An 18,329-nucleotide genomic window follows, 5' to 3' on the forward strand; every position below is an offset into this window, starting at 1 on the left:
TCTTTTATTTTGTTAGTACTGTGATATAATCAACAATGTAATCCTATACATGCCTATGCAGAAGTAAGCCCCACATAATTCCATGGGACTTACTTGCAGGTAAAGACACACAAAATTGCAGTTTAAGAACATCTTCCATAAGAGGTGCTTGGATAACACAACTCCTTCTGTTGGTGACAATATGCACCTTGAAAGATTATTTTTTAAAAAAAAAATGTTGGTCTTCTCCAGGGAGCATGGAAATGGCTTGGAAACTGCTGCTCATTGGCCCATACAAACCTTTGAATGGTGTTTGATTTATAACAGAAACAGAGAGAATGGCCCTTTAGAAGAAGAAGATAATGAAACATTTGCCAGATTTTGGGCAGTATTTTCTGAGAACAGAGAAGAGACCGAGAAGAGCATCTGTTCCTTTCGGGAAGAGATTGAAAGAGCCATTCCACGACTTCGTGAAATTGCAGACAGCACTGACATAACCAATAAGGGTCTTGCGGCCTCCGAAACTCTGTCTGGCGTGCTAAATGCCACTTCCTGCATTTTGGGCATTGTGGGAGTTGCCTTGACCCCTGTTACAATAAGCACAGGTTTAACCCTAGCAGCCACTGGGATTGGCTTAGCAACGGTGGCAGCAGCAACTCGTGACTTTAATATGAAGTGTTTAATTCGAAGAAAAAGGAAAAGGCACATGAACTGGTGAAGAATTGTGCAAGGAGTGTGAAGAATAGCAAGGAAAAGCTGAAAGGTTTGGGGTCCAGTTTTTTTCAAGACACAGAAGATATGATGGAGAAAATAACTGATTCCGATATTGCTGATCAAACTTCCAATATGTGCAAAGCTGTGAAGAATAAAGCTACAAAGAAGATCTCACTGCATGTGACGAAAGTGAAAGAAGAATTAAAAGAAATTCCCTTTGCAAAGAGCACAGGAGGCAGAGTGATGTGTGGCTTTCTGACTTTGACAGAAGAGGTATTTAACATTGAGGAGAACATCAAACTTTTGATTAATCGAACTGAGACAGAATCAGCTGCTGAGATCAGAGAAATGGCTGATAAATTAGAAGAGATGTTGCTAAAATGGGACGAGGTCAGCAAGAAACTGAAAGAACAGAAGCCCTAACCCACACTAGTAGATATGCAGCCACTCTCTCCTTGGGTATTTTTTTCCCCTAAAGATGAACATGCTGTCTCTGGGTGTGTTTAACTTAAAATAAGTAGTTCTGTTTAGAACTATTAAAACATATCTGTGTGTTTTAAATATCAATACAACTTAACACTATGAATTTTTGTTAGTTCATGCTCTCACGAACAAGCCTCAGACAAATGCTGTTTTTTCTTGCAATGAAGTGCTTTGATTGACAATGACAACAGTGTCTATAAACATCAGATCCTAAGCACGGCAACCTTTAAGACATTCTATATGAACATCTAAGTATCACACTCACCCACTTCAAAGGAGTCAGGTTTGCTCAGATGGCAGGCACATTCAGGCAAACATGGTTGAAAAGTGGCACTAACTTTTCTGAAATGTCTTCCCTAAAAAGGTTTGTCATCTTTTCTTTTCTTTTCTTTTTCTTTTTTGCCCAGAAAATCCTTATACTTCACCATGTTGGCACTTTTATTTGATGTTGTACTCAAGGTATTCTGGCTTTTAGCCGTGGTTTTATGCTGCTATTTTATGCTGCTCTGTTTATGAATCTATTGTTCTATTGTACAATACTAATTTCTCAATAATTTTAAGAGCTAATAAACATTTTACATAAGCAAATAATGCTATGATGAGAAGTGATGGGATGACAGTAGAAAGGAATGACTATATTGCATGCTCCTTTGAAATATTAAAATGAACTTATTCAAAATCAGGTATGAAACCTTTCTTATACTATTATTGGTTAACTACTGGTGATGATTTTGTGAACAGCAGTCTCTTCTCAAGAAAAGAATGAAGATATGGAATGCTGTAGAAAGAACTTTGTTTTGACGCAATGTGATAGAAGATGTGAAGAAAGACAGAAATTACTACCAGATCACTGTTCTTACCAGCAAAGAGTACTTCTGCAAAGTTCAATTAGCTTTACTGTCAATTAACTTAAATTAATTTGAATGTTTTAGTACAAACCATGTTTCTAGCTGGTGATTACAGCTCTCTTTCACCTGGAAAGGCATGTGCATTGCTTACATGCAGGTAAAAGAAATGAAACCCCTAAATCTCAGTTCCACCACAAACTTGAAGAAACAAAAATCCCTTGACAGATGGCCCTAACAATCCAAACTACCATGAAGATCCTGTATTCTGAAAACCTAGAGATACATCCAAATTCCTCAGGATAGTTGTCCATTCTCATAGATTAACACAGTTGGAAGAGACCACAAGGGCCATCTAGCCCAACCCCTGCCATGCAGGAATACAGTCAAAGTATTCCTGACAGATGACCATCCAGCCTGTTTAAAAATTTTCCAAGCAGGAGACTTCTCCACTCTCTCTTGAGCAGCTCTTGTTGTCAGAATGTTCTTCTTAAAGTTAGGTAGAATCTCTTTTCCTGCAATTTGAATCCATTGCTCTGAGTCCTAGTCTCTGAAGAAGCAGGAAACCTTCTCTTCAGCAGACTTAACATATCCAGTTCCCCAAGACATTTCTCATAGGACAGTTTCCAGACCTTTCACCATTTTGGTTGCCTTCCTCTGGACATGCGCCAGCTTGTCAATATCCTTCTTGAATTGCGGTGCCCAGAACTGGGCACAGTATTCCAGGTGAGGTCTGACCAAAGCAGAATAAAGTAGCACTATTACTTCCTTCAGTCTCACACTATATTACTATTGATGTAGCCTAGGATAATATTGGCTTTTTAGCTGCTGTATTACACTGTTGACTCATGTTCAGCTTGTGCTGTCCTAAGACTCCTAGATTCTTTTCATATTTGGTGGCAAGCCAGGTGTCATATATCATATATTTGAACCTTTCTCCCCCCCCACCCCCCGCACCCCCACTTAAGTGTACTACCTTACATTTCTCCCTGTTGAAATTCATTTGGTTACTTTTGGCTTAGCTCTCTAGTCTGTTAAGGTTAGATGCAAGTCTGCTGTCTCTATTGATTTACCACTATCAAGGAGGCCAATATGAGTCTTTTGTGGTTTTTGTAAATACCAACCCCTGTAACCACTGGTTAAAATAAAGCTGATTGGCAGACTAATGTATTTTATTAAGTAGCTGCAACTAAAATCAATTAAAAATACTGGGGAGAGAGGAGTTGTTGGCAGAAACTCATGTCATCCCTCACCATTGACTATGTTGCCTAGGGCTGATGGGAGTCCAAACAACATTGGAATGACCACAAGTTGCCCACTCTTATAGATGTATGATTAGGATCAATACAGATTCCCGTAACATGGAAGTTCTTGACCACATGCTTGCATAGACAAGTTGAGATGGACCATAAATTGTAAAGAGTTCTGCACATGAAGGCCCTCAGTATCAAAGTTGCTAAGCACCATTCTCCAGAAAAAAAATCACATTTGTTGAGCTCTTTTCCACACATCTCTGTACAAAATATCACTCAATTTGCCCTGTGGGCACTGGAACAATATTCAATATGGGCAAAAAAGCTGAAGACAGCAATTTTAAAGACAGGCAAATGTTCATGGATCAATGAAGAATACTGCTGTTGCTCTTGCCACCACCTCCATCCCAAACCTCCAAAATCTGGGAATTAAGACAAGGAGACTTAAGATTTTCTGCTCAAAGGATGCCAGGCCTCTCAGGGAGCTGCCAGTTACTTACTGTGCACTTAATCAACTCCTTAAGGTATTTATGGAAACCATATGCCTTCCATGTGAATACAGATGAACCAGGAGATATGGAAGCAGAAGAATGCAGATGCTTTTAGCACTCCATCAAGCTCTATAAAGTTCTTAGAGCAGTGATGGTGAACCTTTTAGAGGCCAAGTGCCCAAACTGCAACCAAAACCCACTTATTTATTGCAAAGTGTTGTGACCCTCTGGCTTTCTAGTAACAAACTCTGGCAAACTCTCTCCTGGGGCGACAGCACATGTGCCCACAGAGACAGCTGAGTGCCACCTCTGGCACGTGTGCCATAGGTTCGCCATCACTGTCTTAGAGCATAGACAGTGTGTATTGTGCCATATTTGTGTCAAATGCATTAACTACCCTAGGGGTAGGTGGGGTGTGCTTGTGGAATGTTAGAAGAGGGGTGAGGTAAGCAATAAAATTAAATCCAATTTGGTCGACACCACTTTCTCCACAAATTGGTTGCATTTCTATAGAAAGGAAAGGGATTAATGCCTTATTTTGGAACATGTGGAGGACCTGGTACAGATTAATGCTTTAGAATCTTGCAAAAAATGTTGTAGGTGCTACCACAAAGGGACTACCATGAAGGGGGTTACATGTTCCCCAGATAGCTCCCATGTCAAATAAAGCCAGTCACAAAAAGCTAAGGCTAAAAGGCAAATAATTTGCCCAAGATGTTGAACACAGGCCAGAGTCTGGTGATGAGCCCTCAGCATACACCCATTCATTTGAATGCATGGTTTTTTTCAGGATCATGCAAATTCTACCAGAGTTAGAAGTGACTGCAAGGACTATCAAGTCTACCCACTGCCATGCAGGAATCCACAGCTAAAACACTTCTGTGACTGTTTTCATTCTACACTTTCAGTACATAAAATCTGCTCCCTCCACTTCACTAAGATCCATTTATTGACATCACTCATTTATCTTTTGGGATCAAGCCCTCTGCATCCTAATCCCATTATCTCCAGTTTCTCCTTCTGTTCCACTGCGTTCCTCCCTCACTGCTTCCTCCCACTACTAATTCACCAGTTGTCCTAAGGTTGTCCCCATAATTCCCCTTACCAACCAGAGGGAATTGAATCTGTCCTTTCTATCTTTTCTGGGGAGCAGCCACAACTGTTTTATAGAGATAGCAGATAACAGGAAGCCAATGCTTCACTTCAGACACTCCTATCCATCTGGAAGGAATGGTATAATAGAATACATCAAGTATTAGTTGGGCACTTTGCAGGCATATGGGAAAGTTTCCATGGGCAGCACATTACTTACTCTGGTGCAGTGGTTAAAACCATGAACTAGCAAACTATAGTTCAGATCACTGCTCAGCCACAAACGCTGAGCTCTGGGCTCTTTTCACATGAGTAAAACTATTAAGTAAGGTTTCATACCCAACACCCTGATAATGAGATCCAGGATGTATGAGGGCTCCTATAGTGGCAGTGTTTGATGTCTGGCTCTGTTTTCAGAATATGGACAAGTCACTTTTTGGGATAACTCCCTGAATCACCCAGAATACATGGCCACTGAAATCTGAGAATGGCCTGATACAGACAGGCCAAAATAAAGCTGCTTCAAGTCACTTTGGAGGTATGCTGTTTCAATGATACATGTGTCCTAAGAGTCTAGAAGTTACACCAAAGTCATGCTCCAGTCCTAAGGACTGGAGTGCAGCTTTGGTGCAGCTTCCAGACTCTTAGGACGCATGCATCATTGAAACACCACACCTCCAAAGTGAACTGAAGCAGCATTCTTTTGCCCTGTCTGTATAGGGCCTAAAACTGGCAAAAAACCCAACCCCAAAAACCTCAATGCACTTCTGAGCTGTATCAACAGAAGTATAGTGTCTAGCTCAAGGGAAGACGTATTGCCACTCAGTGGGGCTACTTCTGGGCCCCACTGTTCAAAACGTGTACCAACAAGCTGGAAAATGTCCAGAAAAGGGGAACTATAATGACCAAAGGTCTAGAAACTAAGCCTTACAAGGAATGACTTAGGGAGATGGGCATGTTTAGCTTGGTGAAGAGAAGTTCAAGAGGTGGTGACGATAGCTATCTTTAAATATCTCAAGGGATGTCATGTACAATCATAGAATCATAGCGTTGGAAGAGACCACAAGAGCAATCCAGTCCAACCCTTCTGCCATGCAGGAACTCTCAATCAAAGCATCCCCAACAGATGGCCATCCAGCCTCTGTTTAAAGACCTCCAAGGGGGGAGACTCCACCACTCTCCAAGGGAGTGTGTTCCACCGTCAAAAAGCCCTGTCAGGAAGTTCCTCCTAATGTTGAGGTGCAATCTCTTTTCCTGTAGCTTGCTCCATGTCCTAGTCTCTGGAGCAGCAGAAAACAAGTTTGTTCCCTCCTCAATATGACATCCCTTCAAATATTTAAACAGGGCTATCATAGTAGAGCAAGTTTGTTTTCTGCTGCTCCATAGACTACAACATGAACCAATTAATTCAAATTACAAGAAAAGAGATTCCTCCTAAATACCAGGAAATAGGTGGTGGTGGTGGTGGGGGTTATACTGCAAGAGCTGTTCAACAGTAGAACAGACAGCAGCTGAATCTTCCAGGAATACATTACTGGGGTATTCTTGCATGGCAGGTAGTTGGACTAGTTGGCCCTTGTGGTCCCTTCCAACTCCTAAGAGTCTATTATTTTGTTTTCCAAACTGCCACTTGTATTAATCTTTAGGTAGCAGACAAAGAATATTTCTTTCTTTCTTTTTTAGTCTTTAGCAGATCTCATGCTGCTCTTGTTTTATGGCTGATACTTCTGCTATCATTCTCATTCTATTGCTATTTCACTTGGGTTTGAAAGTGGCATGCTTTTCAAATTGATAGTTTTTGCTCTTCTGGGTAGCTATGTAGACAGCAGAAAACCAACATAGAAATGTATTTTAAAAACAGAGCCACCACTTGCAATGCAAGATTCATTCAAGTACTGCTGCTAACATACCAACAGTTGTTTTAAGCATTACTGGAATCACATAACATAAAGCACTCAGCGTTAAGGCAAACACAATATAAATATATATGTAAAAACAATTCATTTTAGATGGTTGTTTCTAGACAAAATAACCAAAATGGTTTTGATGGATTTATTAATAAAACAAGTTGATTCAATTTATGTTAGCATGCTAACACTAACAGCGTAGCCCCGAGAATGCCCTTAAGCATGCAAAATGAATTGGGGTGCAGTGGGGGTAGAGGAGAAAGCCACTAATAGAGACAGCTGGTCTTGGCTGACAGTGAAGAGAAGATGCATTGTGCCAGGCCTGCAGATGATTCTAAGCATGATTTGCTTGTAACACCGAGGGAGCCAACTGTCACTTGATCTCTCAGAGGAAAAAAAGTTGAATTCTACCTTCTGGTACATCACATACTGAGGACCTGGCAGGCTACTTGGGGTGGAAAAAAAGCTGTATTCTGTAACAATTTTGGCAAGAACAAAACACTCTGCTGGTAGTTTTAGGAATAAAGCAGTTTCTCTAGTCTTTGCACTTTGCTGTTTAATATAGTCACATAATACAGTCAGCTGTGTCTTGAATAAAGCATTCCTGAGACAACGCAAAAGACAGCAAGCATTCTTTGTGTTGGATGGCTAATGGTAGCCAAGGCAAGATGGAGGATTTTGTAGAACAGTGGTTCTCAAACTTTAGCCCACCAAATTCCAGAATCCCTGGCTAGTTCCATGCTTGCTGGGACTTCTGGGGTTGTAGGCCAAACCCTCTGGAGGACCAAAGACTGAAAGCCATCATTGTAGAGCAGCAGCAACTGCTAACTTCCAGGTCAGTGTATGCTGAGGTTTAGATTGAACTTTACACCAACTATCCAAGGTTCTGAACTGTATTCCTGAAATATGTTCCAGAACTTGGATAGCTTCTTTCTACCTCAGCCTAAAATTAAGTGTAACATCAGCAGCCCACCATCCACCATGGCTGTAGAGCACAAATCAAGGCAGGATACACTTAACTGGGAACATTAAAAATAAAAATATGAAGGTTACTTTAAAAATGCTCCATAATCTCATGTCAACAATATCCACAAGTTCAATAACAAAGATAATGGGTGCAAAAGGGGCCCAAAGCTCAAATGGCCCACAGTCCAAAAGATGCATACCCCACTACATGTAAAAATGCCATTACAGAAAGGACTACATTTCTCTATCTTCCTAAAAAGTCAGCCATCTATTCCAAATGGCTCACAAGACTTAAGCAATATCATGCAGTCGATGCAACAGATCCGTTTATTTTAGATGTGCATGCTAAAGTCATTACTCTTCTTCTGTAGCAATTTTTGAGTGTTTGGCACAGAATTTGTAGATTGTAGGACTAAAATCAGGGAAGCCAGGATTCAAGGATGCACTACTCTTAGCCTAACTTACCTCTTAGGGTTGCTGTGAGGATTAAATGTGGAGGGAGGGACATCATGTACACTTAACACCCTGAGCTCCTTGGAGAAAGGACAGAATAAACATGCAAACAGATATTTTGAAGCTGAGTTTCCTCCATGCCATCCCTCTGCACTGGCTCACATTCCTGAAATGGAGGGGAGGCATCAAATGACAGTATTTAAATCTATGTTCCTTTACCACTGAAAAACAGAAGTGTAGTGATAGAAATTGGCTCAAGGAACCAAGAACATGGAAATGTTGTTTATGTGGAATACAGCTCCCAGAATCCCAGAGGGAGATCAAGGGCCATCAACATTTCAAAGCTCAGCTTCTTCTAAAATACACAACAATCTGAAGATGCAGTCTATCTACACGTAGATTAACCACCAGATGGCACTGCTATAAAGCTCAGTCCACTGATGGGCTGATGACGTCTTGGGTAAGTGCAAAAATTATCCTGATTTAAAAGCAGTTTCCAGTAATTTGCTGTTGGTCTCTGGTTATTAAGCTTATCTGCTCGGGAAAGAAATGCTAATGTTTCAGTGACTAACGCTCCATGACTGAAAGCACCTTCTACCTGCTTATCTCAAAGCATTTCTGTGAATATAAATGCACTGACCTTCAACATCTGCTTACAAGAAGCTTATTTCCTCATTTTTAAAGGTAAAGGCTCGGGAACACATGGAATTACTCCTGAACCCTTTTCAGGACATTAGTATGCTAGGAAAATCTCTTCAGAATTACTGATCTCCCAAGGCCTTTCTAGCCATAGCTAGCAGAACTGGATGCAGCATGACTGTCTGAGACATTATGGCCGCTTACCGATTTGTCCAAGGTCAATCTTTAAAAAATGTCAAGAGCCAGCCATTTGTATCCTACAACTATGCAATTCGATTAACATTACTAGAGTTCTCCCACCCTGTTTCCATTCCCATATGTAGTGATAGGTGGATATGAATTTGTCATGTTACCTTAGTTTGCCTGTGCCAGTTGTGTCTACTCAGACCAACAGACTATGGTCTCCTGCAGACCAAAACCAATCCTGCAACATGAAACTGTGTAACATTTGGATAGGCATGTGAGGCCCTCCAAATGTTAGCCTACAACTTCCATCAGCCCTAACCAGCACAGCCAATGGTGAAGGATGAGTGGAGTCGCACTCTAGAAACATTTGGAGGGCCACAGTTGCCCAACCTTTTTTCTACAGAAGAGGCTGAGAATTGATCTGGAGCTTCTTCTGTATCCAAAGTATGTGTTTCCTTTTTGAGGTACATGCCATCCACAGCTTGTTCTCCACTCATTTGGAACCACTGCACCACAGGCCATCATCTTTGCCTAAGGCGATGGGTTTTAGGAATGTTTCTGAAAACTCATCTAGCAACTCTGACATAACATCATAAATGGAAGGCCAAAAGGAAGCAATTTAAAAGTGACTAATCCTGCTCAGCCGCATAGGATACAGGATTCAAGATTCATCTTTATCTTTTAAACTATGTTTTAACATGTTTTAAAACTGTTTTAAGTATTTTTAATATAATATTTCATGGTTTTAGCTGCACTTTGTTTTAAGTGGTTGTAAGCTGCATTGGGTCCTGTCTTGGGAGAGACAGGACATAAATAAACAATTACTAACCACCAGCTCAAGGGCTGAGGAGATATCCCGCAAAAGGGGTAGGTGGGAATTAAGCCCATCATGGCAGTTATCATCTAGTAAAATATTTAACCCAAGTCAGTCTACAATCCATATCAAAACATTTCTCAGCAACTTGCACAGATCCCATTGCCAAGACTGTGGTGTTGTGGTTGTAACAAGTAGAAACAAGTGGTAGAAGGGACCTGTGTCTCAAATGATGAAACACCTACTTTGGACACAAAAGAACTCTGTAACTCGCTTATATATGTTACAAGTGTGAAGGGGGCACTATGCAATTAATAGAAAAGGGCTGCCCCATTGGGTGTAGCAGTGTCTGACAAAGTGGAAGTTTGGCATGAAGCCTCTCCATGTATGGGCTCCCACATGATCTGGAACCCTCATCTTCAGTCACCCCCAATGCACACAGGAGACAGAAGGACCAGCAGCATCGTTGCACTTCACTGTAACCGTGTGAAGTGAGTTAGTTCTCATCAGATCCTAGGAGCATCACTTATATTTTGGATCTGGACTTCATCATTGAACACTTACATAACTGTTGTCCGAAGAGTCAAAAACAAGAAAGGATATGGTTTCTAATAGCTGTTGTTGTGTGCCTTCAAGTCATTTCTGATTTATGGCAACCCTGAGAACCTATCAGGGATTTTCTTGAGGTATGTTCAGACGTTTGCCATAGCCTTCCCCTGAGGCTGAGAGCATGGGACTTGCCCAAGGCCACCAAATGGGTTTCATGGCCGAGCAGAGAATTGAACCTGTCTCCAGAGTCACAGTAAAACACTCAGACCACTATGCCATGCTAGGACTCTCTCTAATAGTTGTAACAAGAGCAAAGCTTCTCTAAACTACAATCAAACACCATATCTTCTGCTCATACAGCTGCTTCCTCTCAATATTATTCTCCTTGTAAACTGGGAAGACATAAAATGGCTATTAGCTTTGGAGCTCAATTCAATATACAAAGCCCTGAAGTTTGTCATGAATTACCTGATGGACCAGTTTTGCCTATATTACTTCTCCTAATTTGGAGACTGGCCACAGAGAACCTGCTTCCAGATCCACTAGTAGGTATAATCAAGTTGATGGGCATATGAGGTATGGCCTTTGCGTCGTTGCTCTGACACCTACTCCTGAGAGAGACGTTCAGCCTCCTCCATATCTCCTTCATGAGAGCTCCAAAGATATTTTTATTTGAATCTGATAGGGGGCAATGTTGCTCATTTTAACTATTTGAGACTGTTTTGAGACATGATAGTGATTATTTGTTTCATTCATCTTCTAAAAAAAATTTGGACCTCTTCTTCCACTGATGGATTATTGGCAATGATAACATGCTTGTGTGTGTGTGTGTGTGTGTACGCACACATTCTATAAGTCTTTTCAAAAAAATTATGACAATGACAACGACGATTTGGATCCTGCTTTCCTCCTAAAATGGGACTCAAAGAGGCTTATAATTTTAAAAATACAATACAGCTGAAAACAAAAAAATGAACATTAAAATAAGATTAAAAGTTTGACAATATTAAAATGATTTAAAACTACATGTAAAGACTTCAAATATCATTACAAGATGAAACGCTATTAGAACAATTCAGTCTAAAACAATACACTATTCTCAGCCCATTCTTTAAAAACTTTTATGTTTGGAAAGTACTACACAAATCTCTTAAATGAAAGCAGTTACCAATTATCCCCCATTATCAAGAGCATTTTATTGTGCTTCAGAACTATTTCTTAAGGGATCAGATTGGTTCTCCAGATCAAAGCCAGAAAAAGCTGTTTATAATTGGGAAACACAGAGTTGGAGCTCACAGAGTGTTTCCATATGAGAGGTTTGGAATACAAACAACTGAGTCTGGGAATGGTGTTTCTCTCTTTTATTTAAAAACAGTGCTTCATTACCATTCGCAAAGGGTGAGGAAAGGATCCTCCCTTGCTTAGAGTTTATAAAAGCCAGCAACATGATCAATAATTTATACACATGGATAGTAATACAAAAAAAAGGAATAAAAGCTAAAATTCTAACTACTCCGACCTTCACAATTCCAGCTACTTGATAATAATAAGAGTAACCCAATGAATACTGTATGGTTTGAAAGCTACTGTACAATATGATACTTAAATGGGGGTGGGAGGTTGAGGGTGTTAGGGGCTGCCACAAAGTCCTGGAATCCAGATACTCCTTTTCCAGAGTGCACAGGGAAGAAGACCTGGACAAACAGCCCAGGCATCCTGGGAAATTATCCAAGGGAAGAGAGACTACAATGTATCCTATGTCCTATAGGTACCTGGCAAGGGAGAGGTGCAGGACCAACTGCATGGAGAGGCCAAGTCAGTCTGGGGCATTTTGGGCCTCACAGTGTCCAACTCTGAATATTATCAAGTCAATCTGAGTAGTCATTAAATTCTCAGACATCTCCTACCATCCTGCCTAAAGTCTGTCACTGGTCTAGCTTCGCCCCAGGTATTTAAAAAAAAAATCTAGAAGGATCACTTTTTAATCTCCAGGCAAAGTGAGATGCCAAAACTGCAGTGCATAGCTATGCTGAATAGATAGCTAAATTCCTTGACAGTTCTTCCTCAAAAAGCAACAAAGGACCTTTAGTGTTTCATCCAAAAGGGACAAAGACCAAAAAAAGGCTTACAATTTTCCTTTTAAAAAATTCAACTGTTAACTAAGTGACATGATGCAGACTCCTAGACAAATTGAGTCCTAGCAGACTCCAGCGGACGGCTTTATGGGGGGCGGGGAAGTTGGCAGGAAAGATTGCAACCACTAATGAGCAGGATTTTTTTTTAAACAACTCTCACTTTCCAGTCTTTGTCAACTGGCAGTGCTTAGATTCAATTTGCCTAAAAGTATTCCTAAATAACCTGGAACTGATGGTGGCCTGGAAAGATGGACAAAACTACTGCAGAAGGATTACCAAGATTTCTGTAGTGTCTGGTTAGTTAGGGCAGCCAGCTCTGAATGCTAGTGTCTTTCTGTTATTTTCTGCCCCTTCCTCTGTGAAGCAATGATGTATGCTCCATTTTGAAATTAAGATGGGAATGTTAGGGAAGGTGGGAAGGGGGACGAACACTAGCAAAACACACTAGAAAGCCCAGTTTCACTCTATGAGAAGATAACTTGCCTCAGTAACTGGAGGTTTAGTTTTATTACACTGTAAATAAAAGCAACTTCCAAACAAGATAGGGCAGAGAAAGTGCAGGAAGGGGGCTGGGCTCTTCAGACAATTAACATCACCAAATAGTGTTTTATCCAAAAAAGGATCAAGTATACTGGTGTATACCACAAACATATTTGACATTCTCAAGAGCATGACAAAATAAACACATAAAACCTTTACACTGGCTTTCCATGTTGTCTACTAGGATTTTAGTTTTTTCCTATTTTAAAATCAGTGTAAACAGGGAACACATCCTTATAGCCTCTCCTTAGCCTCCACCCCATCCACTCAGGATCACTCACATGCTAGCATGTTGGAATTGGTAAGCAGCATATTTTCCTAGCAGACTGCAAACTCTTTTTCTTTAGGAGCAGGACACCGTAAAGGAGATGTCACCCAAATTTGGTTCCCATTCTTGAAATCTAAGGTGCCCCCACACTGACTAGACATGGATATGGGAAATGGTCAGGGAAAAAAAAAGTGCATCCACTCTATTCAGATATCTGAAGTGTTCTAGGAACCAAAAGGTAAATGGCATCTTGCTAAAGAGCTGTACTACAAAATCATTTTGTTGGCTATTTTAAAAGACAGAGAGGCATGAATGTATTGTTAATAATAGTGTTCTTTACCATGGATCTCACTGTGTTTCATAAAAGAGAGGTTGCTTTGCCCTTCCAATTTACAGATACAAAATCAGGCAAGGGAAGTGCATTGGCCAAAGTCACCCTGCAAATGACCCTAGTGCCAATGCAACTTAAATGAGCAGCTGACTCTCAAACTAGGAACTATCTTTAACATAATGGATTATTGACTCCATCCAGCTTTAATGACCAGCACTGAGTGGGTCCAGCTTTCTTAACAGAGGAGCTGCATAGCCTGTAAAATCCACTGTATCCAAAATGTTCAGTATTTTGTATGTAAGACAGCCAGGCTGACCCAATTTCTATGGGAACAGCTATGCAACCTCCATCTTTTCTGTAATGTTAACAGAAGGGTTTTCCTATCACACAGTTGGTAATTCATTTCAGAGATCTTTAATGTGTCTCATTCCGTGGGCAGGAATCAAGTCTAATCCCACCATCAACTGCTTTTTACTGAAAGCAGGCTTCTGGTGAACATAACACTAGGCATTTAGGTAAGCCAGAAAAAAATGTTGCTTCCACATTTCCTTGATTTTGTGAAAGCCCAGGAACCCCTCATTCCCCTCTCCCCATTTTTCAAGCTAACTAAAATATTTATATACAAAATAAAAATAAAAGTAAAAATAAAAAGCACAACACAACAGAAATCATCATAACATCAACAAACCAAACTTTGGCTTGAAAAATAAGACAACAAAAAAACAAAAAACAAAACAAAAGTGGCCAACAGGCTGGCAGTTTGGTGTCACCTTGTTCCAGAGAATGAACACAGAGTCTCTAGCTTAATTAAAATCTCCCCTGCCCTTCTCTCTTCAGGCATCTTCTCCAGCATCCTCGGTGCAAGCACTGAGAGGGCACAATGGGAGTGGGAGCAAAGATGGGAGTCATGTGTGGCTGGGTCAGTGCACTTCCTTGATAGTCCTGCTCACTGAAGTGTTTCAGGATGTCTCTGTTCCTATACTGACATTGGCGGGCAGATGATGACATGAACTGAGCAGGCTTTAGCTACAAGTCCACCCCCTAGCTGCCCTTTCATGGGGTGAAATGTCACCCAGTACCAATTTAGGCAGGCCATGGAGCCAAAGGGAATTGTGCTTCTCTAACATGTAGGGTTTTATTAAAGGTAAAAGCTGCAGAGAATCTGTAAGAGGTGCCAAGAGAATAATGAAAGCTGAGAGGGCAATGCAGGATCTCTTCTGCTAGTTTGACTTCCAAAATTAGCAACAGATATTTGAAAGCAGTGGCTTGCTTGTTGTCACACGCATGCTTCTATAGTAACTTACAAGACACCCACTGCATAAAATAAAGGGTATTCCATGTACAATTAAAAAAAAAAAGTAAGGAGGGCAAGTCTCGGGGCTCCAAGTATTCCTGACACCCCTCTCAGCTAAATGCGTCCCAAGCTGAGCAGTCTGGAAACACATTTCTCTCCAGTGGGAAAACAGATAACCCACTAAGGGTTCTGGGTTGTGTATCAAAGCAAATGTTTCCTCTTCTTAAATTGTTTTTAAATGTTTGGTTGCTCCCAGATGCCAAAGCTATACACTATTCCAGGATAGTGTTATGACACAGCAGATCTTCCCCACCACCTCTGCCATTTTTCTGGGATCTTCAGGGTACAGGTATTCTCTTTTCATGCAATTTTTCGGTAGCATACTTGCAGTCAAGCCAACCAGCTCAAGATGGAAAGAAGAGTGTCTTGGACCTTTGGAGATCTGAGTAGCTGAAAGGAGCACTGGTGCAAGCCTTCCCCATCATTGTTCAGTTCTAACTTCTAGATTGCAGCTCTGCCATCAGACTCCTGGTTATCTCAGACAGAACTCTGTTTGCCATGGCTTCAGGTGTGATAGTCATTGTCCTCCGTCTGCTGCTCCTCCAGCAAAAAGAGAGCAGAAAGAGAGGAAGACCATAGCAAGTGAAAGAAACAAAGGACAGCCTTGGTAGTGGACAACAATCACTAAAGTAAAGTGTATGGAGAGAAGCAATAAGATCATCAAGTCTTGACCCCTAAAACCATTAAAAGACAAAGTCTTTGGGCAGCTTTAAGGAGCATTGTCTTGAAAATTGTAAAATCTTGATGCTTTCAGAACTGTCCTGAGCCCATGTGTGCCAGATGGCAATATCTCCAACCAGCATGTAGGGTCCATCTAAAGCCAACGAGCACGGCCTTTGGAGGGAGAGGGGCTCTTCCTTATATCACTCCAGGCCTCAGGCACCAGACCCATGTAAAATACAAACGCCTGAATGTTCCTGATTTAATTCCATGATACTGGTTCCTAAGGGTGCTCCTTAGCTCTATTAATCTCTTTTTGTGATTGGTAGGATAAGCTACGCATATACAGACATGGAAATGCATTATGTTTACCACAGTTTAAAAAAAAACCAACCCAAAAAAAAAAAACCAACCCAAAAATGCACAATCTTTGGAACAAAAGAATTAAAGGCAGAAATTTAAAGGAAAAATACATATTCAAAGAACATAGTGAGGTATAAAAAAGTATTTCTCTTGTTTTTTTCTTTTGTTTTCCTCCTCTTCTTGCTATAGAGTTCCTCTACTAGTAAATATTGCAATAGCCAGGCCTCACGAACTGGGGGGGCTGTCCCACTTGCAGGGGGCTCACGTCACTTCAGTAAGGGGCAAATCGGCTGTAGCCACCTCGGTATAAACTTGCCTGTAGAGGTTAATGTAGAGAGGAAAGTGGTCATTAGAAGCTTGGGGGGAAATACATATCACCTGCAAGGCTCCCTTTCATTTCAAAATCCAAGGTGAAATTTTCCAAGAGTTTAGTTCCAAACTAAACAGGACAGATATTCTAGTATCAGCACAAAGAACTGTGCATCCATGAATTTAAAGCCAACCTAAACTAGAAGTCATTTTCAGGTGATGGAAGAGCATTTACAGGCAGCTCCTTGAAAACCTGGAAATGCTCAAAAGGCAGTGAGGTGGGTGCTCCACCTCAGTTTCCACCTGAACATGCTGAAAATTATGCCTTGCACTGCCCTCAGTTCAATAATTCACTGCCCACTTTAAAATTAAGACTTGGGCCAATCAACTTAATTTGTATGGTTCATAAAAACAAAGTTACGAAACAGGATAGGAACAATATAATAAACCAGCAACTCTGAATGAGGAACGCTATTCTATGTACATGCAGAAATGCTGCATTAAGCCTTGTCTGTGTCTGAGACCTTATCTGGGAATCTTCATGAAACAGCTGTATTCAGACATCAGCTGCCACAGTGGGATTCTGAAACTGCAGCTTATTTGGTGGGACTGGCTATAAATATACCTTTTTATTTTTGACCATTCTTTAACATGCAGAAGATAAGAGTACCACCCTTCCTCTCTAGCAACAGGTATGCCTGCTGCCTCCCCTTCTATACAAAACAGTCTGTTGTCAAACACATAACGAAGAGAGAGGAGAGAAGACATACTCACCACAGCGCCAACTCCATAGCTAGCGGCAGGGGCAAGGGCATGGTAAGGGTCTGCTGTGTACACCCTGCCATAACTGAGGGAAGGGGGAAGGGGGAGAAAAAGAAGCCATTTCACAGAAAGCTTTGGAAGGTGTCCTTGTTCAAGAAGAAAGTAAAAGGAGTGAATCTTCTCCTCCTCTATAGTCAACTTATTACAGGAAGGCATACGCAGAGATGTCAATCCCATATTCAAAAATAATAAGACTTTTAAATAGAAAGATTATTTTAAAGAATTCCCCCACCTGCTGAATACATGTTTTGAGCTGTGTTTGCTCCATAAAAGATTCACCATGAGATGCTGGTGGTTTTAGATTTGTAGAAACCATGCCCAGACTCCACATGAACCCAAGGGAGCTCTTCCACCACCTAGGGCCTACAATAATGCTGGGTGTCAAGGTGCTACAATATAGCCAAAGAGTTGTTGTGTGTGCTGCTAATATGTAAAAGGTGCAGAAAAGAGTGAAAACTACACAAATCATACTTTTATGCAAATGCTTTGTTATTTCACAATTGTGACAATTATTCTGGCACGTACTGTTCATTGTCAAAGTATCACCTGGGAGTACTTGGCAACTGTAGCCATATTCGTCATGGAGAAATGGGGGCACATCAAGTATATGTTTCAGTAGACTTTAAACCGTGTGGTAGTATTCATGGGTTTGATAACTGTGAAGCAGCTGCAAGTCCCTCTGCTCCCCACTCATTGACTGAAGGAAAGAAGTCTGCTTTGAGAAGTCTGCTTCAGGCTGGCCTTCTGGTGAAATTACACTAAAAATATTTTAAGAGGCAAAAGTTCTAGACTAGTAGCTAGTGTGGGAAAGGCAGGGAAACACTTGTTCCTTACCAGTGACCATCTAGAAGGACTGAGTCATACCATTGCCTTTATGGGGACCTCTTACCATCAGCACAGACAAGGGACACTATCTGTATCACTGCTGAACCTTGAAGGAAATTACCAAACAAGGTGTTGTAGGTTAGGGAGGGCCTTACTTTCTACTACAGACCAAGACCACAGAGAAGGGTTATGGAGTGCTGTTGGCTATGGCTGTATAATGATCTCTAGTAACCTGTAGGGGTATGAATCAAGGATACAGCACCTCTTGGTCACAGAAGGGTTTTGAACAACCAAAGCAGCATAGCACCACTTTTCTCTTAACATATACCCTGGAGGAGCTTCACACTTGAT

General features: G+C 41.0%; 1 protein-coding gene across 8 annotated transcripts in view; it reads right to left on the reverse strand.

Annotated features, from left to right (window-relative positions):
* Window positions 1-11,717: 11,717 nt before the first annotated feature.
* RBFOX2 (RNA binding fox-1 homolog 2) overlaps window positions 11,718-18,329 on the reverse strand; it is a 255,393-nt gene continuing 248,781 nt past the window's right edge. For all 8 annotated transcript variants that reach the window (XM_089528090.1, XM_089528089.1, XM_089528088.1 and 5 more), the window contains 2 exons: window positions 17,106-17,178; window positions 11,718-16,338 (listed from right to left, as the gene is read on the reverse strand). In XM_089528090.1, the coding sequence (XP_089384216.1) occupies window positions 16,294-16,338; window positions 17,106-17,178 (118 nt within the window). In that variant the 3' untranslated portion in view covers window positions 11,718-16,293. The remainder of the gene's footprint in view (window positions 16,339-17,105; window positions 17,179-18,329) is intronic.

The sequence above is a fragment of the Sceloporus occidentalis genome, unplaced genomic scaffold (genome assembly GCF_023333645.1).
Source record: "Sceloporus occidentalis isolate IW3139 unplaced genomic scaffold, rSceOcc1.0.p SCAF_5, whole genome shotgun sequence".
Classification (NCBI taxonomy): Eukaryota; Metazoa; Chordata; class Lepidosauria; order Squamata; family Phrynosomatidae; genus Sceloporus; species Sceloporus occidentalis.